This window comes from Passer domesticus, chromosome 10, assembly GCF_036417665.1.
Source record: "Passer domesticus isolate bPasDom1 chromosome 10, bPasDom1.hap1, whole genome shotgun sequence".
Lineage (NCBI taxonomy): Eukaryota > Metazoa > Chordata > Aves > Passeriformes > Passeridae > Passer > Passer domesticus.
In genome coordinates this window covers 36,807,174-36,834,391 of record NC_087483.1, presented here as the reverse complement: position 1 = coordinate 36,834,391, position 27,218 = coordinate 36,807,174, and the positions used below count along the sequence as shown (strand labels likewise).

Below are 27,218 nucleotides of genomic sequence, written 5' to 3'. Positions count from 1 at the left end.
AACTCTTAAATAGGTCGGTATAATCACAGTTTCCACTGTAAAACTAACTGTTCTGGAAAACTGTAAAGGCTGTTACACCACCTGAGCTCTTTTTTATTCATGAATATTTAAATATTCAGGTCTGGGGCTGTCCTGTGCATGATCCTTTGTTTGGTGGACTACAGCTGGCCTATTATCTATATTCTTAAATAAATAAAATCCTTTGTCTTCATTTCTTTAAATATATAAAATCCTTTTAATAGTGTCACCTGTTTTAGGGTATACATAGCACTAGGCATTCCCCCTTTTCTGATTAAGAAATATATTTTAAAGTGCTATGTAGGGGATACTAGTGGTGTAACACACCCTATAGCTGTAAGAATTGTATTTAGTGAGGTATACAACTGCTTCTGAAGGTACTGTTTACAAGACTAACTCAAAATTATCAAAGGAAACATCTTGTGTCTTAGGTTTCACAGGCCACATCTTGGCACATGAGGAAAAATAACACGTTTTTTTGTTTGTAATGTCCTTAAAATATTTGATTCTTGACGTATTTGAATAAAGTTACAAGTGAGTTGTCATTCTGAGGGTCTCAGTGATGGCCCAAGGTGTATTTTTCTTTGAAGGATTATGACTAATCATTAAAGTGAAAGTGAAAAGTTCAGTGTTATGTTGCCATTATTCAGAGTTATCACAAGGTATGCCCAGTCAGATATAAGGTGATAAAGTCTAGGTAAATACTACCATGAATTGTTTGAGTATGTAAGGCTTTCTTCTACAAGCATATCGAATAGGTTAACTTCTGCTGTTTCCTTAATAACCCTTTAAAGTGTCTTTGTGCCAGCTGTAGCCCAGCACTCCTTTGTGCTCTCCCTGCAGGCTGCTCATGGACATGGTGCCCAGGGTGAGGCAAACGCGCCACTACGAGATGTTCGAGTGAAGGTGCTGCCCTCTCCCTGCAAGGACTGAAAAGCCACAGCGTCCTGCGGCTTGGCAAGTGCTGCCAGTGGTATTCTCCTCAATATGCAGTTTGTTTCCCCGTGGTCTGTTTCTGTTGAAGTTTGTTTGAATGGGAAATCTCTCTGTAAATCTGGCATATTGTGCACACTGCTTGCGATTCAGCCAAACAGCAGCGTTTTGGTTGGTTTATTTTTTATTTCTTATTTATTTCCAGTATGCTATTGATTCCTGTGACAATAGAAAACATGCAGTTTGCAGCTTGAACCCAGCTGCCATGTTGTATATTCCAGAGTGAAAGTGTTCTCAATGGTGTGGTAAGCCTGTGGGTAAAGAAGTGCCAGTTTCAGATTTGAGTTTTGGAATTTTTTTTCCCCCCTGGCCTGTATTTTCCCAAACACATGCTGTAACAGGAGTACAATCCTTGCTAACCTCTTCGACTAAGAGTATCTTACATAGAGTCTGGACACCAAGAGCTGTGTTGCTTAAAACACTTAAGTAGCTACTTCCACCCTCTTGTTGAAATAGACACCCAGAAAGAGCAGGTACTGCCCTTCCTGTGATCAGAGAGATACTGCATTTTAACCCCAAATTAACTGAAACGATACCTCTTCAACTTAAATTCTATTTTTTCTTAATGAGACACTGTTCATAGCTTTGCATGGACCAAACAAGCACACAGAGTATTACTGTACAGACCAAAGCCAAAAAAGTCATGCAGGGAAGAGGAGCTGCTCAAGGAATGGGATTTTCATCTCCTTTTTTACCATCTGCAGCTGTACCAGCGTGTGTGACGTTGTGGTTGCTCTGTAGTCTGACAACGGCACAGCAGTGGCTCAATCTCGTGGTGAGATACAGATCTATTTATTAGATTTAGATTGTCCTGTAAAGTGTTGCTCACTTTCCACCACACATCTTATATATTACTTAATAGCAGGTTAAATGATCGAAAAATCTTGATGTATAATCAATAAAACTGGTATCTATTTTATACAGTATCTGTAAGTAACATTTGAAAACTATTTCCAGAATGTATCATAGAACAAAGTCTTCCTGTATAGCAGCCTATTAAACTGGATTCTCTGGCTATAGCCATTTTCTCTTTATTTGATGTATTCCAGGTCGGTTTTCACAACAGAGAATCAGTATTGTTGCTTCTGTTTATCACAGATGAATAAATAATAGGACAGACCACTGTAGAGTTTGGAATAAGGCCATGGTAAGTAGGTGAGTAGCTAGAAATGCCCATTTCTAGTACATAACAATAGAGTACAGATATGAGAGTAGATGTACAATTAGACTGATCAGTGAGGGATGTACAGTGGAGACACTGGGGTTTTTTTTCACAGGTGTGATGTTAAAATTGCATTTCCCATCATCTGTGACTTGACCAGGTCCTTAAGGATCTCTAGTAAAAGCCCACTCCCACTGATACATGTTGGAAGAGACCCCCCAGGGGTTTCCCTGACCTGGCAGTACCCATATGAGAGTGACAATATTGGAAACATGCCTTGATACAGGATTCCTTATGGCAAAATGAAATTTGCTCTGCTGCTGTCGTTTGTTTTCACATATTTTGGATCAATTAAGTTTGCTTAAGTATTTGTATGCAAAGTGGTGCTATCAGTGCTGATGCTGCTTGTGCCTTGCTGTCACAGGATGATGTCACCCAGCTGTAAGGTGACAAAGGAGCTACTTCAGAGGAGCATTCAGCAAGGACTCCCGAAGGACTGGAAGGTGTAGGACTGCTCACTGCACTCAGCACAGGTGGATTTTTAAATACCAAATGCCACCCCAAGACCCTTTTGCTTTTCCCATTATGTTTTTCTCTCGCAGCAGTTCCATGAAGGGAGCTGTGAGCTGGTATTTCCTCACTGATTAACAGTGTCTGTCAGGCATCTTCAGCCTCAGAATCACAGAGCCTGACCCTAGCTACATTAGACATTTCGTGAGTGTTAGTTTTCTTGATACTGTTTATCCTTTTCCACTTCCCTGAGGGCTTTATTCCCACTCAGTCCCATTGAAAATTTTGAGAATGACATTTGAGAACTACAGAAGTGCCATGCAGTCCAGCAGCCTGTTTGTAGCCCAGTGCTGCAGAAAACTGAGAAGGGACAGGGTGGTGGCTGAACTCCTGGTATCACCTTTGCCACACCAAATACTAAACCACTGAAAGTATGCAGGACACCCAAACCAACACCCAGCTGAAACATTAAATAGTTCTGTTAGAATGCTGGTGTAAACAGGAGCACAGATGTGCTGCTGGTGCACAAAGGAAGGTTAAACACTCAGTTAATGAAGTTTCACACTTCCTTCTGGAACTCTGGAATGCTCTGAGGATGTTTCTAACTACAGACACCTGAAAAGGATATGTGGTTAAACAAGTTAATCATACTCTTATCAGATTAATTTAAACCAGTTGCAGAGAGTTTTCAGTTACCACAGGTGCTTCAAAGCATTGCTGGTATTAGCAGGTAAATGCAAGAAAATAACAGAAACCCTTGTGATATTTGATAAAGTCCAGGAAAAAATTATTCTCAGAAATGGTGATAAAGCCAGCTGGCATCAAGGAGACTGTGTGGTACGTGACAATAGCAGAGAAAATAACTGCTCATCCATCTACTGTGACACTGCTCGAGCCAGCCACCTCAGAGGGAACAGGTTCTGTGTGAGTTTTCTTTATTAAATGTCAGTGCCAGTTGATTTTTTCAAACTATGAGCAAGTTTGCTTCTAGCTAGACTAAGGGAAGGTGGACTTTTCAAAAGCTGCAACAGCTTAAAAGCATTGGGACTAATCATCTGAAACTTGGCACTGGCCAACACAATAACCTGCCTGGTGATCACAGCAGCCCTCAGCACTGCCAGGGGCTCTTTGTTGTGCACAGGACGCGAGGAAGGAGCCTCAGTGCTCACACAAGGAACAGCACTGGCCAGAATGAGGCTGCAAACTGACACTTATTAAAGTCTGGCCAAGCTCAGAATTGCAAATTAATCCCTGAAAGTGACTGTGACACTGAGCAGATGCTTTGAATCTGGCCATATTGTTCAGCAGAGAAGGGAGCTCAAAAACTCTGTCGGGATTACACGAGGTGCAATCTTGAATCCCCAGCCATGACCCACACACACCAGGTAGGCATGTGAAATTATAATGTTCACTTTTAGCTAAAAGCCAGATTTTTTTGAATCTTGATTGTTATTTAAAAAAATCACCAGGCTAACATCTGCTGCTGATTTATTCCATTTTACTTCTTGCTGTAGTAGGCAGACCATAAATAAGCATCATCATGTAATCACGGTGGAAAAAACAACCTCAAAAGAAGCTCTCTGATGATGTTCCAGGAATGGACCTGAAGCAAAGATCCCAGACAAGAAGCTCCTCAGATGTGGGCAATTTCAGCTGTAGGTAGGCCTGCAGCTGGGAATGTACCACAAAGGTTCTCACCACTGCTAACACCACTTGCATTTCTGCAATCCCAGCTGCCTGGGACAAAGTGAAGGTATTTCTGGCATTCTTTTTTGTGGGCCAGCTCATGGAGATGCTAGGCCATGGGACAAGGATTAATAGAATAGTTTGGTGTGGGAGGGATCTTTAAAGGTCATCGAGCCTGAGATCATCCAGTCCCTCTATTAAGCCTTAATAATATGCAGAGCAGGAATGTTTGTTCCCAACCTGACAAAACATTTTTCCTTGGCAGTCAAATAAAGAGCTGAGGAAGCTCCTTGAACAGAATTTATCCCTGGAATTCGCAGACTTGTGTAGATGCTTCACACAGGGGTTCCACACAGTTCTGCTGTGCTGGCAGTGATTTCTCAGCTCGCTGCCCGTGCTGGGTGTGCTGCCACCGAGTGGAGCTGTGACAGAGCCATCCCTGAGCCTCTGGCTGTGTTCATCCAGGACCAGGCACTGCACAGGAGTAGCACACACAAACACATTCCTGTGGCCTGGCATGTGGGGCCAGGTTATGCAATGTGAGAGGATAATTAATGCAAGTATCAGAGCAGCCAGGGATGTTTCCCTCTCCTGTTCCCCAAGGTTGGGAGCTGCTGTTTTCCTTTCAGCCACAGGAGTGGTGTTGGGGTAGCACTGAACAGTTCCTGTTCTTTCCCTGTTCAGTGGGATCAGCTGCCCTCTGAGGGGGGCACAGCTGCCCCCAAGCCTCCAGCCCCCTCACCAGGAGCTGCAGGAGAAGGGGAGCTCAGAGTTCAGGTCCTGCAGGGGCTGACACTGACACCACCACTCAGCTGCAGGCAGGCTCAAAGCACATTTTCTTCCAGGTTATTTGGCAAGTAACTGGGAAATGTCCCATTTTGTCAGCTCCCACTGCTGGCACCAAACCCAACACCCTTGTGAGCTCACCTCCTGCTGGCACAGGCTGTAGGGGTTATTGCCACCTCTCAGCTCACTGTGCAGGAAGGAGTGGAGGCAACTGCTCTCAAACAGGCCAAGTGAAATGCCAGCCTCCTCTTACTGGGCAGAGCCATGGGGCACAACCCAAGCCTGCAGCACAGCTTGGGCTGATCACACAATTCCATGCTCCTATGGAGGTGAGGAGGAAATGAAAGCCAGGAGGGGTCTCTAGGGATTTGGCAACTTCCCTTCCCTGAACTTCCAATGGAATCACCAGCTCTTACCTGCTGAGCCACCAAAGGCTCTCACCTTGGTCCATTTTCTTTGGAGTTTTTACTCTTTCAGCATTTTTGTGCAGCACTGGTTTGCTTTGATGTGTCTCTCCTCACAAAGCAGATGTCTTCAGCCAGGCAGTGCTTCCCTGAGGTCCTGCAGGGGCAAGGACCCCCAAGCCAAGGCTCCCAAGCAAAGCAGGACACACGGTGAGGACAGCTGGAGTCTGTTCTCTGCTAACTGTTCCCAGGTTTTCTTGCTACAAAGATTTACTACCTAGATTTCAGCTAAATGCAATCTCCACTATCAATAAAATAAAATAACAAGTCCTGACAAGCATAAACACAAATACAGGGGAGTGTGAGGCAGCAAAGTGGGTGCTCCAGCTCTTGCACACTGAGGGGAAGTGTTCTGAGAGCAGCACAAAGTCCCAGCAAAATGTTTCCATCTGTGGACTCTCCACCAGCTGGAGTTTGACTAAACCCAGTCTAAGCATGTGAGAGTTGAAGTATCCAGTATTTAAGCTCCCCCAAAGGAGCTTTCCAATACAGCTGCATGGTGTATTTTTTATTCCAAGTTCCATTTTTCATAGATTTTTTTTCCATTATGTGACTGCAACACAGCCCACATCTAACTCTAGCTGCTCACCATTTTACAGATGTCTTTTCAGCTTTTTAGATGTCAAAGCTGAACAACAATTAAGGGAATGAAACAGGAAGGAAAACGTTTCCAAAAATAAGCAGAACAAGAGCCTGAATGAGCAGTGTCCTCCACTAATTCATTTTGATGGTAGGAAACATTTGGAAATTGTGGTATGTTGAATAGCAACACAGAACCAACAACATTTTCACCCAATTTAGTCCAAGGGGAAGTATGCCAGAGACCATAAAAAGGGGCAAGTGGTGAAGGATATTCACATAATTTTCCTCACTGAAACAGCCATAAAAGGCTCTTGCAGCAGCACTGCACAGTGGAAAAACCACCCTCTGCAGCCATAATGCACACAACTCCCCAGTGAGGAGACTGGCCAAGTGGATATCCAAACCCACCTCACAAACCTCTCCCAGCCTGCAGGCATCTGTTTGACATCTTCATTTATGCTCTTGCTTACCAGGGTGTGTGTCATTAATTGGGAGAGGGGCAATACAAGGCATCCCAAGCTGATAGTTACTGATTTCTGTACTCTTCTGATTCTACAGTACTCCGTTATGTGTGGCCACATTAAAACAAAAAAACCAAAACCTCACCAAATTTAGAAAAAAGTAATGTTGGAAAAAAAAAAAAGAGCTGTTGCTTCTCTCCAGTATAGTTGTGGGTTTGTTTTTTTTTTTAATACATTGCAACTGTGTTACAAATAGACATTTTTAACAGATAAAGAGCTGTCTTTTATTTTTTTTTAACTATTATTTTTTCCACTGCATACTGCTCCTGCATTAATTGCTCTATTACTCTTGGATGCCTCCACCAAAACCTCTCCACATTCCCAGCAGCTGACAACAGAGAGCCCTTCCCTCGCTCTTGGCTGGGCTAACAAAACCTGAGGTGGGCAGAAAAGGCTTGTCAGCAGAATGGGTGCCACTGAAATACCCTGACAGCTCCCCTGGAGTTTCCCTCTGACATTTGTATTTGTGCAGAGCTGCCAAGGTGATTTCATGTGGCACCTCTTGAGGGCACTGAATGCTCACCCCAATCCCACGTGGGCCAAAGCTTCATGCCTGGGCCCTTGTTCCTCATGCAAATGTTTCATTCCTGAGTGCTTAGCATGTTAAATTGGATCCTGCAGGAGAATGCTCTCTAAAGCTGCTCTTTTACCACAGTGCAGCTCCATCTTTCAGCTCCACAGTCTATTGTGTCAGTAGGTCTTGCAGGCCTGAGAGCCACTGTGCAATTCCAGTCTCATTTTCCCTTTCTCCCAAATTTACAGTGTGCTGTAAATTCAGTGTGTGCTGCAATTGAGTGTGCTGTAAATTTATAGGAAAGCAGGAGTTTCTAACTACTGCTGTGACAAAGCTGCCTCCTGAAAGGAGGCTTGATGTAACCCATTATGCAATTTTTATAACCCATTTTTAAAACAAAACAAAGCAAACAGTTCATTACTCACCTGATGTTCTGCTGGCTGCAGTGTGGGACTTACCTGTGCACAGGTGGGGCAGCAACAGAAACACCCAGCTGCAGAGTGGGAAGAAGCCCCAGAAATGCAGTTTGGGATAAAAGGCAGCTCGTGGCATTCCCATTTAAGCACAAAGCAATCATAAATCCAAATCACACAAGAAAAAAGTTTATTGAAAAATAAATTCTCCCTAGTTTTTTTTCTACAACAGTGAAAACAAAGCATTTTTCTATGCCATTAAAGTACAGACATTTACTGTTCTAAAAAAAAAAAAATTAAAAAAAATTCTCATCCTATTGAACCCCAGGAACTTGGCAGTATCTGAACCACTGCGTTCTGTTCTGTTTGATTCCAACTGCTTGAACGTAATATAGTGGAACACAACCACTGAAATAAAACAAAGGATTAACCTATTAGGGGAGAATTCAAACCAAACACCCCATAGTACCAGCCTGATCCTGATGTTCTTGTGTCCATTTCAACCCCTCATTGACTCCACATTATTGTTTGCAAAAAGCAGTATTTTACTTGCAGTGAATTCAGTAGGGTTTTTTCCCAATTTACACTGCTACAGGGCTTATTCACACTCTGACCCTCTTCACCCATGAGGAGGGAGGCTCCTCCAAGGAATGATGCAGACCAGAACCCAAAGACCTGCCTCAACAGCATTCTGGAGAATCTCCTCCCTGCAGTGGTCAGCTCAGCAAGCTCAGGGGGATCAAAGTCTCCAAGCCCAATTTAGGTTTGTAAATATTCCCTGATATTTTTCTTTTGGCTCTTAGAATCTTCAGGGTAACTTTTCTCACAAAATTTACTCTCCTTTTTCCTTTGGTAAAAACTGCCATTTCCTCCTCCTCTCCTGCATTCCTTACAAAAACCAAATTAAACCCACAACTCCTTAAAAATATTTTTCACTGTCACTGTACTGCAACAGACCTGATAATGAACATAAATTAGTTCTGGGTATTACACCATTAAAATTAACTGCCTTCAGACAGCAATTTAACTTGATTTATCGTGTGCCTATTTGAAACTTCAAACTACTTTGCAGCTGCTGGAGCCTGAGCCAGGTCGTGTTCCATGCACTCGTGCCCGGATGGCTCCAGGAAATGCCAGGCGTTATTTACATGCTCTCCTTGAAGCCAAGGATTTGGTGGCTCCTGCAGGACCCAGGGCTGTATTTGCAGTGACAATACAGATGTGTTTTCCTGCACCAGAAGCAGCCACGTGCTTTGGTGGCCGTGGGGACAGCAGGGTCCTCAGTGCTTCAGTTCTGTGAGCCCTTATACGAGGTGACAAATTCTGGTCCCATGCACAGCTCACTTAAGTAAATGGCACCTGCACTGAACTGCCCAGCAGAGAGAAGGGTTTCAATCACTTGAGCACAACTGATTTTTTAAAGCAGTTTCTGTGTGTCAAGGGTGAAGTTACTCCTTATTTTATCAAAACTTTGAGGACCTGGTTTTATTTACTCACTTTAATAAACAGGTGGCTTAGTGCTCTTGAGAGTGGTCTGCTGAATTAAAACACACTTTTGTGAATTCTAGTTACATGAATATGCAAAGGATGACACTGTTAGAAATGAACAGGTCCCAACGTGCAAGGCAATGGTTGCTCTTTGTTGCTTTTCCTGGAAGAAGGAACAACAAATGATGCCTCACACCTGAGGCACTCTGGGGTCCAGCCTCTGCTATTTTCAACACATTCCTACAGTAAACATTTTACACTTGATACATGGAGTTGCTGTTTACACATTCCATTTAAATGTAAGTATATTTGGAAGTTACAAACTAATTAAAAAAACCCCCAACCCTACAGAACTGCTTGAAAATGTGTGGATGAGATTTAAGTCACTGCCCATAAAATGGTGTGTTTTGATGTTACATTTACAGCAATATTATTAAAGCAGTTCTCAATAAAATCCTGTTTGTCCCTGGCCATTTCAGCTCCAATGAAAACACATCCATCAGTGCATTGTTCTCCTTGAGTTTACAGCATTCCCTATAACAATGGGGCCAAAGGAGATGGAAAGAGATCACAAGTGAGAAGTTCAAGGCATAGCAGCTGCATGACAAACATCACACGGGAAAAGCCATGCCAAATGTTAGCACCCCTGGAAAAAAGACTGGGAAATCAGAAACTGATAAGTCCTGGTCTCTCTAAAAAGAAACAATAAAAAATTCTATTCCTCAGACTCCCTACTGTTGACTGAACAGCAATTTAACCACATTTTCAACTAATACCTTAATCATTAATCAGCAACATCAACTTAGTCAGAGCTGATCTATGTTGTGACAGCAAGAAAAACTGGTTGCTGATATGTGAATAATATGCCCTGGAAGTGTTAGGTCTTTATCATTTAAGGTACAGTGCTTTACACTTATTAAAAAGGGAGGGCTGATTCTTTAATTTTAAAAAACATTAATGGAGGAGTTGTGCTATCACTGAAGCCAGGGGGAGTCACAAAGTTAATGAGGTTTGGATGAGATTATATCCGGCTCAACTCATCCCAGTTAATTTATTTTACTAAATCTGGTCCTGAAATGAACTCTGAGCAAAAGACATACCTGAGAAAGCAATTTGGGTTTTGTTTTACATGAACAGTGCTGCAAACTCAGAAATCACTTTGCAATTCAGATGGGCCATGCACTGTGAGAGGGGAGGGAATGTCATTCTTATTAAGGACAAATCAAGGATGCTGCCTAGGTTTTAAAGGACAGTGGTACAACATGACAGCCTGATTTGGAGCTGATGATATCAAGAGAAATTTTTAATGAGTCTGAATTCTTCATAATCAGCAAGGTGCAAAAGCTGACACAAAGGAGCTGGGAGCAGAGTGGAGCTGGGAAGGTGCAGAGTCCTGGCTCTGGCTACAAGCCCATCCCTACTGAAATCTGATCAGCAGCTGCTTTGCAAAACACTATTGCAGAAAAGTAGTAGCATAAAAAAGAAAACCCATCTGCAATAAGCTGACCAGCCCCTGCACACTGGGAGCTGCAGGTTCAGCTGTGATAAAAGGCCAGTATTCTCTGGTAGCACCAGGAACCGCCCCGTGCACATCCATGCAGAGACATCTTTATCTGAAAAACCAACACCTCCCAAACCTCAACGTGGATCTTCAATTTTCCTGCCCATCAAATCAGCTCTGGCTGTTCCTGGAGGTTTTCTGTTATCATTGTCTCCCTGGGGAATGTTAATGGCTTTCCTTTGCTCCCTGGTCATTGAACAGATCCCGTCCCAGCAGGAGCTCTCATGCCAAATCACAGATTCTCACTAAATTGCATTCTGCTTGCAGAAGCAATGTTTTGCAGGAATTATTAAAAGTTATAGTATATTTTATCTTATTAAGCCTTATATAGTTTTAGAACAGATTTCTCCACTACTTAAAAACATTCAAAATTCACACCGCTAAGTTGTAGAGTCATCAGCACAATTTACCTGGAATTAGTGTTCCATTATACTTGTTCAGACAGTGTCCATATTCCAAACACATATCCAAACCCCAAAGAAAGTAAAAAAGGCACATAAACATTAAATATTTGTAGAAACATAATCTGATATGAACAAGCAAACACACTGCTGCAACTATAAATTACAAAAAGAAACAGAAACTAAGCAAAAAATGCAAAAAAGCAACTCTATTTATACATGTGCAAATCAACTTGCATATATGAAATAAATGAGGTTTTTATTGGCATTTTTAAACAGTGTGTATTTACCAACTTTACCTTTCAAAGGCAAGCCTTTTATGTTAATTTTAATAAATATGTAAATGCTTCTCTCAAGTTTTCTAATCCCGTAGGAACAAGATTTTTGAAAAAAACTAGGTCACATACAAAAATACAAAATTTTAAAACAAAGAATGTCTTGATATGAGAGATATGTTTAAAAGCTTGTAAAATGGTTTTTGTATTCAACTTTTGACATTTTTTTTCCCCATCAATCGCAGATCAGTATATTCAAATGCAGTCATGCAAAAACCTGACTTCTGAGCAAAGGAAGCTGCAAGCTCTACTGTCAGACAAAAGAGCAGCACAGTCCCCTCTCTGATGTCCTTGCTCGAGTGCAAGAACAGGACTACACACCTTTATTCTTCAATTAGGAAAGAAAATAGTTCTGGAACTTGGACAGAAAGCTGCCCCCTAGCCTGAAATGTGGATATCTAAACCAGGTTGTAGTAAATAACTCCAACTCTTCACTAGTCCCACATGGATTTGCCTGAGTGTTTATCACTAACTTCTCACTGCACGGGGGAGCGTGGCTGTGTGACAGGGAGTGTGTGTGGAGCTCAGTGAGCAAGGCTTGCAGCGTCTGTGCACTTACAGTTCTCATGATAGTCTCCTTTCACAGGAGTATAGACTGAAGCTGTAGGTCTTGATTTGTTGTTCTTCAAGATTAATGAGTCTTCTCTAGAGGTTTCAGTGGAAATAAGATCAGAGACCACTGACTCTGAAGCCAATTTGGATGTTCTGTCCCTGGCTGAAACGCAAGCGGCATTTTTGCCAGAATGTACAATTCAGTTCAGCAGACTAGAAACAGTGCTACAGCATGAAAAAACAGCTTATAATAAACTCTCCCTGCTGTGGTAAAGGCAAACTTAGCATTGAGCAAAGCACTAGACCAGAAAATCTTATAATAACAAATACCAAACCCCTCCCATCTTTAAAGGTTTAGAGGCAAAATCAAATGCAGTATGTATTGCCATGTGGGCCTTACAGCAGGGGGAACCAAGCAAACATGTATTTACAGCAAAGAATTACACTACAGCAAAACCCACCTTTTGCATCCTTTAAGTGCACACGCACAAATCTTTGTTTCCAACGTAATTCTGTGATATCCCAGCCCAAAATCAATTCCTGCCTGAAAAACATCAGGCTGAAGACCAGTCCTGCTGTTGCCTTTACTTTCAGCACCAGCTGGAAGTTCATACACTCTGATAGGCAGGATTTTTAGTTGCACAAATATGCACAGGTGTGCAGGGGATATTTTATATAAGTACAGAATGGATTGCTGTGCCTGCTCAGACCCATTTCCAATTGTCCTCCCCCAGCTTTTCCAGCGCAGTGAAACTGTGGTAAACTACATTTGTGCTGACTGAGGCAAATGCTGAGCTGTGGCAACAGGAGGGATTTTCATACTGGTTTGTGTTTGTTTTCTTTTCATACAAAAATTCTGCCTCCCATTGGAGAACCCAGCTGTTCTGTTTCTGGAAAATTAATCTAAAATACAGCAGATTTTCACATCATCAAACCCAGATCTTGGTGACCCTGCTGTTCAACAGCTCCCACCCTTTTTGGATACTCAACAACCTCCTGTGTTGTGCAGAGGGATGTTATGGAGTGTTACAGGGTTAACACTGGCAGGAGTGTTGAGGCAGGAAACCAAATGCTTGAAAAGACTCATTCACTGCCTTTAAATTGGAATTTAAAACATAGACTGTTCTGGAGAATTTATCCACAGTGCAACAGCATCTCCCTTGCCTGGTCTTTGGTAGGTCACATCCATCAATATTCCCACACAGATAATGAACACTACTTACCAGAAAGTAGATATGTCTGAGAAAGGAAAGTGTAAAGCATCTCTGCCTTTCATACTACCTGGTAATATTTATAAAAAAAAAATCTGTGCTGATTTGAGGTTTTATTCCAGCATGGTGAGAGCATACCCAAATTGCAAACCTACAGACTCTGACTGCAGGTTTGCTTCTCACTAATCTTAACATGAACTTCCTGACTACAAATGCTGCTGTCAAGCATGTCACCTTCTGCTGAAAATAACAAAAATTACCTCTGTAAAAAGATGGCAGTTTAGAGGAGTTAACTTGCTTCTCTCAAAAAAAAACCCAAACCAACCAACTTTGATTTAAATTCTGAACTCTTGAATTGTTTTCTTGTAAATTTGTAATTGGTGTGCCTGATCAAAAGGGAAGAAGAAACAAGGAACAAGCAGCCCCCCAAAACCAGAAAAACAATCAAAGAACCCAAGAGGACTGATTAATTCTTTTCTTTTCAGTTCTTTGTCTCCTCTTGTACTCCAGAAAAAAATTTCTCTTTAAAAACCTAGCTAGTTGTGAAGACATTTTACATTTCTACCGTACAATAATTATAGTTAGCTGAGTTTAACCTTTCTATGCCATTCAGCAACACTTTAACTACTGGAAGCTGTAGCAAACTGAGGCTCTAAGGATAATATTGCTCCAATGATGCTGATACTTTTTGCTTCACACAGTATTTCTAGTAGACAGACTACAACAGAAGCATGGGCAAATTCCAAGGATTACTCCCTAAATGGGACCAGTAAACTGTGATGAGTCCATTCCAAAAATGGTTGTGTGTTTTTGTAGCTTTTCCACACTGAAGAATGCCACAACCCCAGTGAGCTGTGCAGTCACCAAGATGTGTCACACACTGGCAACTGCCTGTTTGCTCATTTGTAACACTCTGCTTAGGCTGCTCTGCTGCAGCAGCTGTGATGCAGACAATGCCTTGTTGTATACAAATACTTAATTTAAAAAAAAGGAAAAAAAAATAGGCCCAAATAACCCAATAGCAGGGTACAGAGCTCTCTCATGATTCCAAATCCTTGTGAACTAAACCACTTTGTAGCCATTCAAGCCAAAGCTGTACCCAAACCAGTGCACCTTGAATAAAATGTTAGTCCTCCTTTCCCAGCATCCCCTCCCTCAAGCACACTTTTTTCAATTTTCTACTGGAATGAAGTTGAGATCCTTTAGCTAACCGTGATGGGGGATGTACTAACTCATTAAAAAAATAGAAAACACTTCACCCAAACAACAAAACCAGAAGTTTGATGGGTCTGGAAATTTTCTACAAACTATTCTGTGCAGTCATCTTCAAATCACTGTCGAACACGAGACTCGTTTCTCTTCGCAAACAGCTGAGGGAATCTGAAGAGTGACACTGCAAATGTCCTTACAGGAGGAAAAGATCAGTTACAGCTGTTTATTATGAATCCCTCCTCTCTTAGGAGATAATTCTGCCCAGCAATGATAGCTCTGCCTGCAGTGGAACACCTGGACCAAAGTGCAGGAAGTACTAAGGAACTCCTCTCCAAAGGACTCTCGTTGTCCCCAGCTGGGAGCAGCCCTGCTGCTGCTATAGGCAGTCCTTGCAGAGTGCAACCTGCCCCTTGATATAGTCCCTGCAGGGGCAGATCCTTCTGTGGGCAGGGTGGGAGCCAGCACAGCTGAACAGTAGCAGGTCACCTTGGAAAACACAGTGCTTCCTCCTTGCATCAAAAGAGGGGACCATGATATCGTTTGCAGACTCCATGGTGAGACATTCGATATTATACCTAAAAAGCAAAGCATGTCATCTGCATCACACCTGAGCTCATGGGAGTTTGGTACAGTTGTCAACCTTCTTCACTAAAAATAAAAATCCCTGCTCTACTAGATCCTAAATCGAGTGCATTTACAAGTGCAGCTTTCCAGAACATGACTTTTCTGCTGTACACATTCTCTCTGCAGAGGGCAGTGCAGCCTTTAAGCTTTACTGTTTCCTAAAGATTAACAGAAGAAGTTAAAGAGAAAAAAACTGCTTTTGACTATTCCCCAAAACCCAGTATTTAAATACACCATGGATTTTCAGTAGGGCAGACTCAAAGAATGTGAAATCAGGAGATATTCTGTTTGAGACTTCAGGAAGTCTCTTCCCCAGGCAGCCTTGGGCAGCTGGAGCTGGGTGAGCTGGACTGTGGGGATGAGGGATGCTGCTCCTGGGCTCCAGGGAACAGGGCCTGCAGCTCCCAGGAACCAGCCAGCAGAAAATTAAAAATGCCAGTTGCCATTCTCTGACCACAAAGCTTAAGCACCAGGGTAGCAATTCCAGCAAAACCTTGTTTTTCACTTATTCTGGAAACATTGGTAACCTTCAGCATTTAACAGACTGTTTTTTTCCCACAGGATTATGATTTTGTCTAGACAGCTAGAAAAGAAAGTTTTTATATGAGCTGCTTCTGAACTCCACTGGAAATTACAACTTTTCAAAGAAAATACAAACCCCAAAATCTTCGACAATGTAATTTAGCAAAAAGTGGGGATGGAAAACCTGGAAAGAAGATTCCCCAGCAACCATTTATGGGAGCCTGGTTTTGAGGACTTTGTTTTCACTCTGAGAGGAACACAGACACATTTCCAAAGAGCACCTGAAAGCAGCATTCCTTTCCTTAATGCACAGCTGGTGAGTTTTACACAACCAACACCTCCAGTGTACCAGGGCTCACAATTCTGAACCCAGGACAATGGTGACAGAAGGGTTGTGGCCCCCTGTGCTCCTGGCAGGGTGCTCTCAGCAGCCACCACAGCACACACTCCACAAAGCACTGCCAGCCCTCACTCACAGCTTGCTGCAGCCAGAGCTGCTCTCCCCACCTTCCCTTCTCACAGAACTTGTGCTTTAAATTCCAAGTGTGGTAAAAATCAGCTCAATAAAGAGACCAAACAACATATTTGTGCTAGAAATACTTACCTAAGCAGAGCTTTGTCCTTGTTAAGATGCTGGAAGAAGGAAGGCTCACAGATGAGCTGGCTTTCCTGACAAACCTGCTTACAGGATTTTCCAGGTTCAGCAATTTTGACTTGAAGGGCACTTAATGGGGGCCACATCACCTGCCCGTGACAGAAATCCTGCAGTGACAGATCACGTTTTGTTATGATGGGTTCAGGCAACATTTCACAATACCCAGACTGTATTTTAACATTTGGCAACTCTCACCAAAAGGTGACCAAATAATTTGGGCCTGGCCTCATCTCTTCACACTCACAAGTCCCCTGAAGGCCCCACTGTCATGAGCAACCACACAACCACTGAACCAGACCAATTCTTTATTCCAGCATCTTTGTGCCCATTTCAAGCTTATGCTGCTTTCTCTGTTCTTCCTCCCTCCATCACAAACTCGTCAAAATAAGGTCTCTATCTTTATTTTTGCTTTTTATTTCTGGTTCATCTGACATGTTAATTAGGCAAAGCGCTAAGTACATGCAGCTAAAAATTGTGCTTGAGCATCCTGGGAGCTGTGAAACACCACCAGCTTTTGACAATTAGTCAAAGCAATGAACAAAATTACAATATTCTGTGGATTTCTGAGAAGCACAAGGGAGGGCTTAGCTCTTGGGGCAGGGCCAGAGGGAAGAGACAGGATTCAACCATGAGTGCCATCTCGTCATTGTCTCTTTTTCTCCCTTACATTGATCTCCATCTCTTCCTGATTGACAAAAACTCTCAATTATAGCTAACTTGGGTAGAATAATCAAAAGAAGTAGTGATACAGGTTTTGTCATCAATACAGCAGCAAAAAGCTTGAAGTGTTTATTGGCAGGAAAGTGGGAATAACTGTGCTGTGTTAACTGCCCTCCTGACCTGGAGCTGTGTTATTCTTCTGGACTGTCTTTAATAGCACCCACCTTCAAAAACAGAAGTGCAGACAGATGTCCAGTGCCCTTGAAAGAAATCTTGGCAATTAACTGACATAGCAGAGATAAAGGTTACCCCTATCTCTGTTCTGCAGCAGCCAGAACAAAAGGCAGAGCTGGCTACTGCAACAGATCTGGCTTGGGCAGAAGTCCAAACAAACACACAATTTCTAGAAACCAGGATCCCATGTAAATCTCTGCAGTTTATTACTCAACTGAACATCTTCTGCTGCTCTCAGCTGGCAGTAATGCCCAGGGACCCAAAGTCCTTTAAGTAACTGGGTTCCAAACCATTTAAATCTTTATTGATTGAAACTAAATACTTGAAAAATCTGCCCAGAGGCTGCAATTCTGCCCAGAGACTGCAATTCCATCAAAAAGTACCTCTGTATTTAAGTGATCCTTCTTGATCCAAAGCTTTTATGTGTGTACACAGCTAAGGAAGTCACATACACACTGAAAAATTGCTTTGCCTTTCTGCTTTCATATAATGCCAAGGTCTGCACAGCTACTATTCCTACTTGGACAGCAGCAACACTGAGAAGCTTTAAAATAGAGACAGTCCTCCCTTTCCAACATAATCCAAGAGTCATCCACAACAGAAGTTCATACCTGTCTTTCAATGAAGGCATTCATCCTCTGAAGCATTCCCTCACAGGTAAATTCATAGGGCAAATAAGGGTCAATCTGTGGAGACAGTGTGTTAAGGTTAGAGGGGTTTTTGTTTCAATCAACTTTGTTGTGCACTCTGTGGCAGCAGCTTCTGGTCCAAATACTCCACTATAGCTCGAGTCGCAACAAAAAGTACTAATAAATTCATTAACAAATAATAATTTTACAAAACCATCAGCAGTTTTAGCTGATTTTTCTCCTTTTAAAAAGCAGTAAGAATTGCTCCATGACTCTCTTTATGGAAACTCAGGGTTGAGTTGCAGAGTGGCAGATGTAAGGTAAGCCTGAGACCCTCTGGGATTCCAGAGCTCCTGTTTTAACTAAGTTTCAGTTCTGAAGTTGAAGTGACAAAACAGAATGTGATACCTTTGAAAATTCCTTCATACTCTTCCCCCCTTGAAGTGCCCTCATTGCCATTCCACACTGGAAGTGCACAAACACTTCTGTGGGAATCTCAAGGCTACAAACTCAGAGTTGAGCAGTGCAGAGTCTGCAATGCTCTAAGAATCAACAATGAAACTTCCTCTCTGAATGCACAGAAAACACAGATTGCTGTATAATTCACATGTGAAATTCCCATTTCTATACAAATTCACCCACTCATTTTTTTCAAGAACCTGACATATCCAGTACTAAAACATGAGAAATTCAATACCATAGATACGGAATAACAATTTTTTCTTCAATATCCTACCAAAATGCAGCACTCATTAGACTAACATTAGGAAGCACTGTATGTGCAGTACATCCTACACCCTCAAGTGCTGATAGCAAATTGAAGACCCATTTCTCACCTTTTGATTCAAAATTGATTTCACGGCCTTCTCAACCTCAGAAAGATCATTGATGTCCACAGTCCACACATGGGGCTTCCCAATGTAAACTTCAGCATAGGGATGCTGAGATGTCAACTGAAAGAAGAAATTATATTGGTAAAAATTAATGTGTAAAGATATCCTTGCCTCTCACTCTCTTAATCAGACTTTTTGGAAGAAATGCACTAAGATAGTGCAAAAACTCAGTTAGAACAGAACTGTCAGCATTATTCCTTCTGAGTTACTTTTCAGATTTTCTCTTTAAATTTAGAGTGTGAATTTAGCTGGAAAACTGAAAATCAGATAACACAAATCACAAGGCAGATATGTGCACCTCTGATTTGTGGCTTCAATCCTCCCAAAGACCCACATCACAGAAGACTTGATATTTACTGAAATTACTTGCAGCACGACCCTGCTTCCCCACAGCTCATTCACAGAGCCACCCTCCTTCTTCACAACCTCTCACTGCCACAAGTCCTGCTTAGATCTGCATGGCTGGCTCCCAGAGATGTCATCCTCACCCTGCATCCTTCAAATTGCAAACATTTCCAGAGTTCTGTGAGCAACAGTGAAGACAGAGTAATTTTTATAGCCAGGGATGAATTCTGACTCTCATGACTGAGAGAGGAGTAACGTGACCTCACCAAGAGTGATAACCAATATTTTGCTCACCACTTGGTCAGAAAACAATATCAATGAATGCCCAAGAGGGTAACTAAGAAAAGCTGCTTCAGAGCTGCTTTCAGAACTAGCAGGACAGCTCAATAAGTATTTTTGTGACCGGTCATCCAGGAGTGAGGACGACACGAACACACAAAAGGGAGCACAAGCTACAGAAAGTCACACCAGCCTCAGAAGAAAACTGCATTTTCAATAAATACCAAAACCCCCACAGGACAGGATGTTTATAGGCAGTGTTTGTACAGCTGCCTCTTTGTGCTGCCGTTAGGATAAAAAGACCTTGCAGATCTGAAGCAGGAAGCAGTGTCTGCTGGGAAGAACCTTCTCCTGCACTAGGAGATACACTGTACTTGATCTTCTCCTCTGATCTGCCAGAAACTGTTGCATTCACTATTAAAAACCCCATTAAAAATAGCCAATGCACTTTGCCTGTGGAGAATAGCAACTTGCAAAAGTTGCTTTACAAAACCACTAAACACAGACTTGATCTTCCAAATCTTGTATGGATACTCATGTCACAGAACCACACAAGCTCTTTTTGTTCTTCTTTAGCATTTGGAGAATGGAGAGAAGAATTTAAGGGTTTTCTTAATCCCAAAGAGCCAGCATATAGATTACTGGCATTTGGATCTAAATTGTGAAGACTAGGCACAGAAAATGTTAGTCTCAGGACAGGTCAGCAGGCCATGTGAAGGCAGCAATAAATGGCATGCTGCCTGCATAAATATATATGATATACTCTGGACTTGAGCAGTCAATAGGGATTATTTTTCTGTACACAGCATTTCTGTTAGTGCTGACACATGCCATCAGGATTTATCATGGCATTCCAAGCCCTGAAATTCCCATGAAGCACCTAGATGGGTTCAGATTATTTACTGAGCCTCGCCAGTTATGGTATTTGGGCACAGAACAACTGGAAATGACACAAAAACTGAGGGACTCACAGAAGAAAAGTCTTGAAAGGTATCAAGCCCAAGGAAAAATTTTAAACAGGCTTTTATTCCCTTTATTGCCGTCTCCTTTGTCAGCAACACAGAGAGAAGAGGCAAGCTCCGGCTTGTACAGGACATGAATTCAGTGTATAACAAGAAAGGCAATTACAGTTGTGGATGATAAAATTATAAGAAATTTATGTTCCTGATTGAAAATGGGAAACTGTCTTCTGCTTATCAACCAGCTGGTGCTGCTCAGGACACAATTTATATGGCCCAAGCATAACCTGAACCATCTGTATGTTATCTGAGAGCTTTCTCCTGATGTAAATACATAAAGAATATGTGTACATACACCTCTGAGCAAGCCATGGCCACAGACGTGAGTGCTGATGTCAGAAATGGCTCTGTGACTATTAAATGTTTACAAGTATAGGTTGAATTTTACCCACACTGAGTAAAAGAAAAATATTCCAAAGGCAGTGCCAGGATGAGGGGTTAGTTTACTTAGCTTCAGTCTTCTCTCACTAGAGCCTAAACACACTGACTGTTTTAAAAGCTTGGAGTTTGGTTTTCCTGTTTTCTTCAAGAGTCAGTTCTGCAAAAGCCTTCAGCATTTAACCACAACCACGGTGGGAGACCATTAATACCTTAACTCAACAGTGCCTTGGACAGGTCTTTTCTGAAGAAAAAAAATCCCAAAACACACACAACCACCCACAAATGCCCTTTTCATAATTTGCTTAAACACCTATTTACTTCCTGCATAGCACACTGCAATGTCTGTTTCTTCAACAAAATAAAACCACTTTCAAATGATGTATCAAAACAACATGATCTGTTCCCGGGCAGAACATCAGGATTCCAAGAGAAACTTCAGTTTATGATATTTCAATAATAAGCATCAGAATGAACCTAATGCACATCTAGATGTAAAGATTGAAATGTGCTAACAGCATTTTAATTGTCCTATAAAAACAAGGACTAATACCCCCTTCAATGACTACAGAAAAAAGCAGTTGTACACCTCTGCCAACAAACCTTGAACATGAATGCAATTTCTCCTACACTCTGTTACTAAAAGGAAACCCACAAGCATTTTTAATAAAAGAATTATCAAGACTGATAGAGCTTACCTCTCGGAGTGTAGGTTTGCCTTTGAAAAAATCTGTGTTTTTGCTACTTTTTGGTGGGTTAAATCTTAAATTTAGGAAAGCACATCCATTGGCAATAGCCTCCAAGGGAGCTGGCCCTTCATATGGAAATCCAAGACCAACAAACAGCTGAAAAATACAAAACAAGGGATATTTTAATTTTTGTTATTCACAGAAAGCTATGAGCTAGCTTAAAAGAAACAAAAGCCCTTTCTAAATGCACCAGCCTGAAGAAAATGCAATGTTAAGAAGGAAATGGGAGAAATTCAACAGCTCACCACCTCCCACCCAAGCAGTAATGGAATGTCCTGTAAAACACATTTGACAATCACCATCTGTAGTGAGCTGAGGTGGTTCATGGAGCTGAGGCAACACCAGACCCTTTTTGGGATGTTTTTTGGGCAGGGGGAAAAGTTGGGGGTTTGATTTGCGTTGAAGTGGAGCTGCTGGGGCTTTCCTACAGGCACAGGTTCTAAAGCAGCAACAGCTGCACCAGTGTTTCCCTGCCTCCCAAACCAGCCAAGCTGCTGCCTCTGCCAACACAACACGCTCCTGGTACACTAATTAAGCCTCCTAATTAAAACGGTAGGTGGCAGCAAACAGCAGCTCACTGAGGCAGTGAGAGCCCAAAGGGGCTTCAGAGGGTTCATCCTTCAGAAGGCTCAAGGGAAGACAGAGCAAAAATCCATCCCAAAGCTTTTCCTCCACCAGCTGAGATTCCAGGTGCTCTAGAAAAGGCACTGCTCTGCTCCAGTGAAAACACATTTAATGTTTTTTTGGAGTTGTCTGAAAAAATCTTGACCCCCCTTTCCTGGCCAAACACAACAAAACCCGCTGAAAATGAAATATGGGATTCTTCACCTTCATTTGAATGTTTGTGTATACTGGGAGAACTACAAGCTCTGAGTTGGAACAGCAATTTCTCAGTACTGCTGCATAACAATATGTATATATATCTATATATATCTGCTGCTTTTATCAGGAAAATAAAGCACAACCTCATAACTATGAGAGTCATGCAATCAGGACACATATTCAAGGAGGTCAAGGCATACTATTCTGCATTAAATCTTCTGCAACATGGAAATGAATCCCAGTAACAGAACATTCACAGCTGGAGGCTCTTCCTAGGAGCTGATCCTAACATTGATGTATAAGCCTGTAGTCAGCCCTGTCGTGCAGAGGCATTGCAGCATCAATCCTCCCCAACCCATGGCAACAACAGGATAAATTCAGAGTTGGCTCATTTTAGAAAGGCAAGTTAACACTTCTCAGCATAGCTGGGGACATGCAATTTGCACTGCATGGAGCTGAATATTGTAATTTCAGTTCTCGATATTCAGGTTAAAGAAGTTGCCCACTTGCAAAAAGTTTCTCAACTCTCTCACTGATTTAAATCTTACAGAAACTCTCCAGTGGCTCATAATAAAAAGATCTGGAAGCTCTTTCCACTAAAGACAAATTGTATAAATTCTGGTTTTATATATGGCATAAAATATACCAGCTTTCAGTCAGAGAAAGGCATACTACATATAATCTCAAAGAGGGAATTTACAAAAAGGTAATCTGTTGAAAATAATGAATTAGCAATATAAAACCATTTCATGCAGTCTGCACATAAAATATTATTTATTTAAACTACTCCTTAGTTCAGGCAGAAGACCAGCTGAGAACCAGCAATTAAACCTATCTGAAGTATCAATTCTCCTATGATCCTGTGTTTGTCTGTTATGTAGGGAATGCTGGGTTGTTTGCTTAGTTTTGCACTTTTTTAATAAACTGCTGCTGTGCACTGCTGAGTTCTGTGTCTGACTGGTCCATTTATTTGGGAGGAAGCTCCATGGGAAAAGAAACATGGGCTTGTGTTTTGACAGCACAGAGAGCACTGCCATCACTTAATCTATAACAAATAGCTTACCACCTGTTTCCCATCCATTTTCCAAGCTCACCTCTAAGCAGCACTGTTCCCTTGAAGGAAGAAAGAAGGATGTGTCTGATCCCTAGAAAAGGGGGTGTGTGTGTGTGTGTGTGTGTGTGTGTGTGTGTGTGTGTGTGTGTGTGCTGCCTGAGGTTGCAGCCTGGCTCACAGATGCCTGCAGCCCCTCAAATACTTCTTTCAGCCCTTCACATCATCATCAAACCAGCTGAAATTCCCAAAATCAGTCCAGACCCTTCTCCAGAAAGTTGTCCCTTATGAAGTGTCCTTGCCCATGGCAGGGGGTGGAACCAGATGATGTTTAAGGTCCAATCCAGCCCAAACCATTCTGTGAGTGTCTCTACAATTAACCTTCCTTCATTAGGGAGCCAGTATTTTTGTCTGATATAAAGAACAAAACAGAAATATCTCACATGCCTCAAGAAAGTCACATTCATTATGATTAAAAGAGCAAGTATTAGAGAACACAGGCCTTTTCTGTAACTCACAATGCTCTCATTTGCTAATCCTTTGAATTACATACAGTTTGTTATTTCCAGAAAGGCTAAAACAATCCGTCAAGGTACTTCCTAAGAGTATGCAGCAAATACTACAAGTCACTAACTCAAAAAGAACTGAAAAAAAAAAAAGTAGCAATAATAGTCAGCCATTTTCAGGTACCAGTGAAGCAAACATCATCCTCAGTACAGATGAGGCCATGGGGAAGACAAGGCTCTGTCCCACAGGGTGAAGATTTAGACCAGGCTGTGCTTCCCTAATTTGTGAGGTAGCTGTCACTGCTGCCTCCAACACTGCAGGTGCTGACTGTGGCTCTTGGGGTAATTTCTCATCAGATGGAGGTCTGGTAACCCAGCCCACAATGGGAAAGGCACCTGCACCCTAGGGCTGAAGATCCATATTGCAAAACTCCAAATGTGACTGTGTTGGCAACACCACAGTGGGAACACCTGGCTAAAAATATTAGTCCTGATCTCACTCTGTTTGCTGCAGCAGAACTGCTAGGCAGAGAATTCCTTTATGCTTTACTGGCTGATTAGTGCTTGCAAAAAATTCATAATCTGTTTTTGAGCATTCTTCTCACCTTTCCAATGCTTCTGAAAGGAAAATCCATTATTTTTCCTAGAGAGCTGTAAGTGGGCACACGGCACAGCTGGCTGTGCACGCTGACACCCCACGGAACGTGGTGATTGCCAGCAGGAAGCTGCACTGTAAAAGTCCATCTAAAAGAGATAAGTGCCAACAAATACAGGAGCAGAGTGATCATGGAAACAGCAGTGTGGGGTTGGGTTTTTTTAACCCATTTCTTTTTAGCAAGGTTTGCTGTCCCAGTGTGTCTGAACCTGTAGGTCTGCATGGAGCAGAGAAGGGGACTTGTGTCTGCAACATCACGGGCTCAACTTGAATAAAACTGAAACCCTTAATAGTTTGGTTTTCACAACAAAGGCTCCTCAGGAACCTTCTCCACCTTTGTAATGAACTGAACCTCTGGCTTGGAATGCCAGACTTTTGAGCTGGCCACCCAGCATCACACCAGCCAAGACACCACTCTTCTTGCTGCAATGTAAGGGGGCCCCTCACAGTGCAGTAGTTAAGTGGAGACATCTCTGACACAAAAAGTGACTCACAACCCCTCTCATGAAAAGCAGTATGTTTTTTTTTTGGTGGAATTTACAGCACCACATCGGACTACTATTAATATAAGTAAGTAAACATTATTCCAAAATCATAGCCAAAAGTATAAAATAAGGAGTGAATGCTTTACTTCACTGACTGTAATTATGACTAGCTGAATAGTTAAGAGAAAATTTCATATTCCAGAGAGTAAATGTTGTAGTTCCACACACAGGAGTGCTTATCTTCTCCTCTCCCTTTTCTAGCATTACTGCACTTTATTCAATTTATTCTGTCAGGTTGGTAGGTTTATATAGACTTTAATATACCTCCTTACTCAACTTATATTCTCTTCTAAACTCCAGAAGGAGTGTAGCAAAGGTTAACTATCTTGCTATATTCTTCTCATCAATACAAAATGCTTTCTGCAAAAGTCAATCCTTTTGTGATTCAAACAGCTTGAGAATAGAGTCACACAAGGTAAATATCTTTCAGCTGATTTTATGAAGTGTACATATATATTCCTTCATAAAAGGCAATATGAAAACAAAGTTTGTTTGCCTGTGTCTGTGTAAGCAGGGTGTTGCTCCTACTTTTATTAATCCCCATAGAGAAACCACAAAACCCACTTTGTAAAAAAATTTGAACTCTCTGAAAAATTCCCAGCGACTTGAAGGAAAAAGTTGCATCTGAAACTTTCTCGAAAGAAGAAATACTTCTCAAGAACTGAACACTGGTTCCTCCAAGAGAGGCTGGTCCAAGTCCTCCAGCTGCCCACTTGGCAAGGGGCCCTGTGAGTTGGCAGCAAGGCTGCCAGCTCGCCTCCCCCATTCTCCTCCAGCGTGATGAATGGCTCTGCATCTCCTCATTAGGAGCTGCAGACATGGCTCGTTTTTGTCATGCTCCACACAGCTGAAGCAGCCATGATGAATCTCAAACAGCCCCTCCTGCCTGCAGAACTCCCTCCCTCTGCACTGTGCTGCTTTACAGCACACACAGAACGAAATGGCAGCTGCACACTGCCCGGAATAACTGTGTCCTACCACCCACTGCAGGACCAAAGACATTTTGGGAATGCAAACCTCTGATTAAGAATCACAGGACTGAGCCCCCACCTATTGGTATTTTGCTGTCTAAGGACAAAGTGAAGCAGTGAAAGTGAAGCTGACACTTCTGACTGAACCATGTGATTTGTTAAATTATTATTTAGCTCTCCCTTTCTGAAAAACAAGAACATTTGTCAGCTGACCTAACAAAAACCTGTTAACACAGTGCTGAAATCACAACCAATGATAGACAATTCTTGCCCATGGTCTCAACACATCTGAAGGTTTCTGGAAGTTTAAGGACAAAGGTTGCTGTCTCCCCACGATGTTTCAGATGAGCATTATACCCACAGATGTTCCCAGCCAGGAGTTATGGCCCTGATTATTCACACACCTGCAGCACAGGGACAGTCTGGTGACAAAACCCCACAACTAAATTAATCAGGGGACTCTGGCCATGCTGCCTAGTGAATAAAGTGATTATGATTAAAAAGTGTCCTTGAGCTTCACTGCATGCATGTGCACACACACTCTGGGCACAAAGTCACCTTGATTTTTGTGAGAAACCTGCACTTATTTTAGCAATTCAATCCATGATCCAGCTGATACAAACACAATTGACCCACAGAGGCAGCAGATGGCCACTGGTGACAGGTGAGCAGTGTTTTGTACTAAGCTGTGTTCAAGTATTGCCTCTTAAAGGGTATCAGAATCTGGAACTGTGGATATGCAGGCAGCAAGAAGACTTGCACAAGTGTGTCTGTTGATCAACACTGACAGGTAACCACATGCTGAGGCAGAACAGCCAGAGTACCTATGAGATACAAAGCATCAGCCAGCAAAAAAAACCCCAAAACCCACCCACCCCAAGCCCCCTCCAACTGAAATGTCAAAAAAATGAGATGGGAGATCTCAGTTTCCACTTTCAATCCCAGGATGCTGCTGTCTTGCTTTTTCTGTTCAATTAGATATATTGAAACTGTGTTAGACAGGAATAATAAGCAAAATGCATGATGCAATAAGCCATATTTAATTTCATTTCGTTGCAAAATCAGAAATACATTGCACTCATTTCCCTAACAATACTTCTGTATTAGGAGAAGCAGATGGACTATTAACAGCTTATCATCAGGGCAAAGTTTTGTTAGCCTGGCTGTATCCTAAATAAATAATTTCCTTAAAAGGAAAACAGCTTTTGTAATTTGCAAACCTGCTAACAAAAGTTCAGAAAAGCCATATAAAAATACTGCTTGCAGATGTAA

General features: G+C 42.1%; 2 protein-coding genes across 6 annotated transcripts in view; one reads left to right on the top strand and one right to left on the bottom strand.

The window, feature by feature from the left end:
• Positions 1 to 9,148, top strand: part of TMEM163 (transmembrane protein 163) — a 92,955-nt gene extending 83,807 nt beyond the window's left edge. Inside the window, exons 8-9 of one of the 3 annotated variants that reach the window (XR_010369494.1) lie at positions 862 to 2,166; positions 2,598 to 9,148. Coding sequence is in view for 1 of the 3 variants with exons in the window: in XM_064435243.1 (XP_064291313.1) it covers positions 862 to 922 (61 nt within the window). In the remaining 2 variants the exon portion in view is untranslated. Of the gene's footprint in view, positions 1 to 861 lie in introns of all 3 variants that reach the window. The other 2 variants (XR_010369495.1, XM_064435243.1) reach the window with 2 other exon arrangements.
• Positions 9,149 to 9,295: 147 nt separating this feature from the next.
• MGAT5 (alpha-1,6-mannosylglycoprotein 6-beta-N-acetylglucosaminyltransferase) overlaps positions 9,296 to 27,218 on the bottom strand; it is a 109,642-nt gene continuing 91,719 nt past the window's right edge. For all 3 annotated transcript variants that reach the window (XM_064435231.1, XM_064435233.1, XM_064435232.1), the window contains exons 13-17: positions 21,346 to 21,492; positions 18,570 to 18,686; positions 17,716 to 17,790; positions 16,160 to 16,317; positions 9,296 to 14,984 (exon numbers count right to left, since the gene is read on the bottom strand). In XM_064435231.1, coding sequence (XP_064291301.1) covers positions 14,786 to 14,984; positions 16,160 to 16,317; positions 17,716 to 17,790; positions 18,570 to 18,686; positions 21,346 to 21,492 — 696 coding nt within the window. In that variant the 3' untranslated portion in view covers positions 9,296 to 14,785. The remainder of the gene's footprint in view (positions 14,985 to 16,159; positions 16,318 to 17,715; positions 17,791 to 18,569; positions 18,687 to 21,345; positions 21,493 to 27,218) is intronic.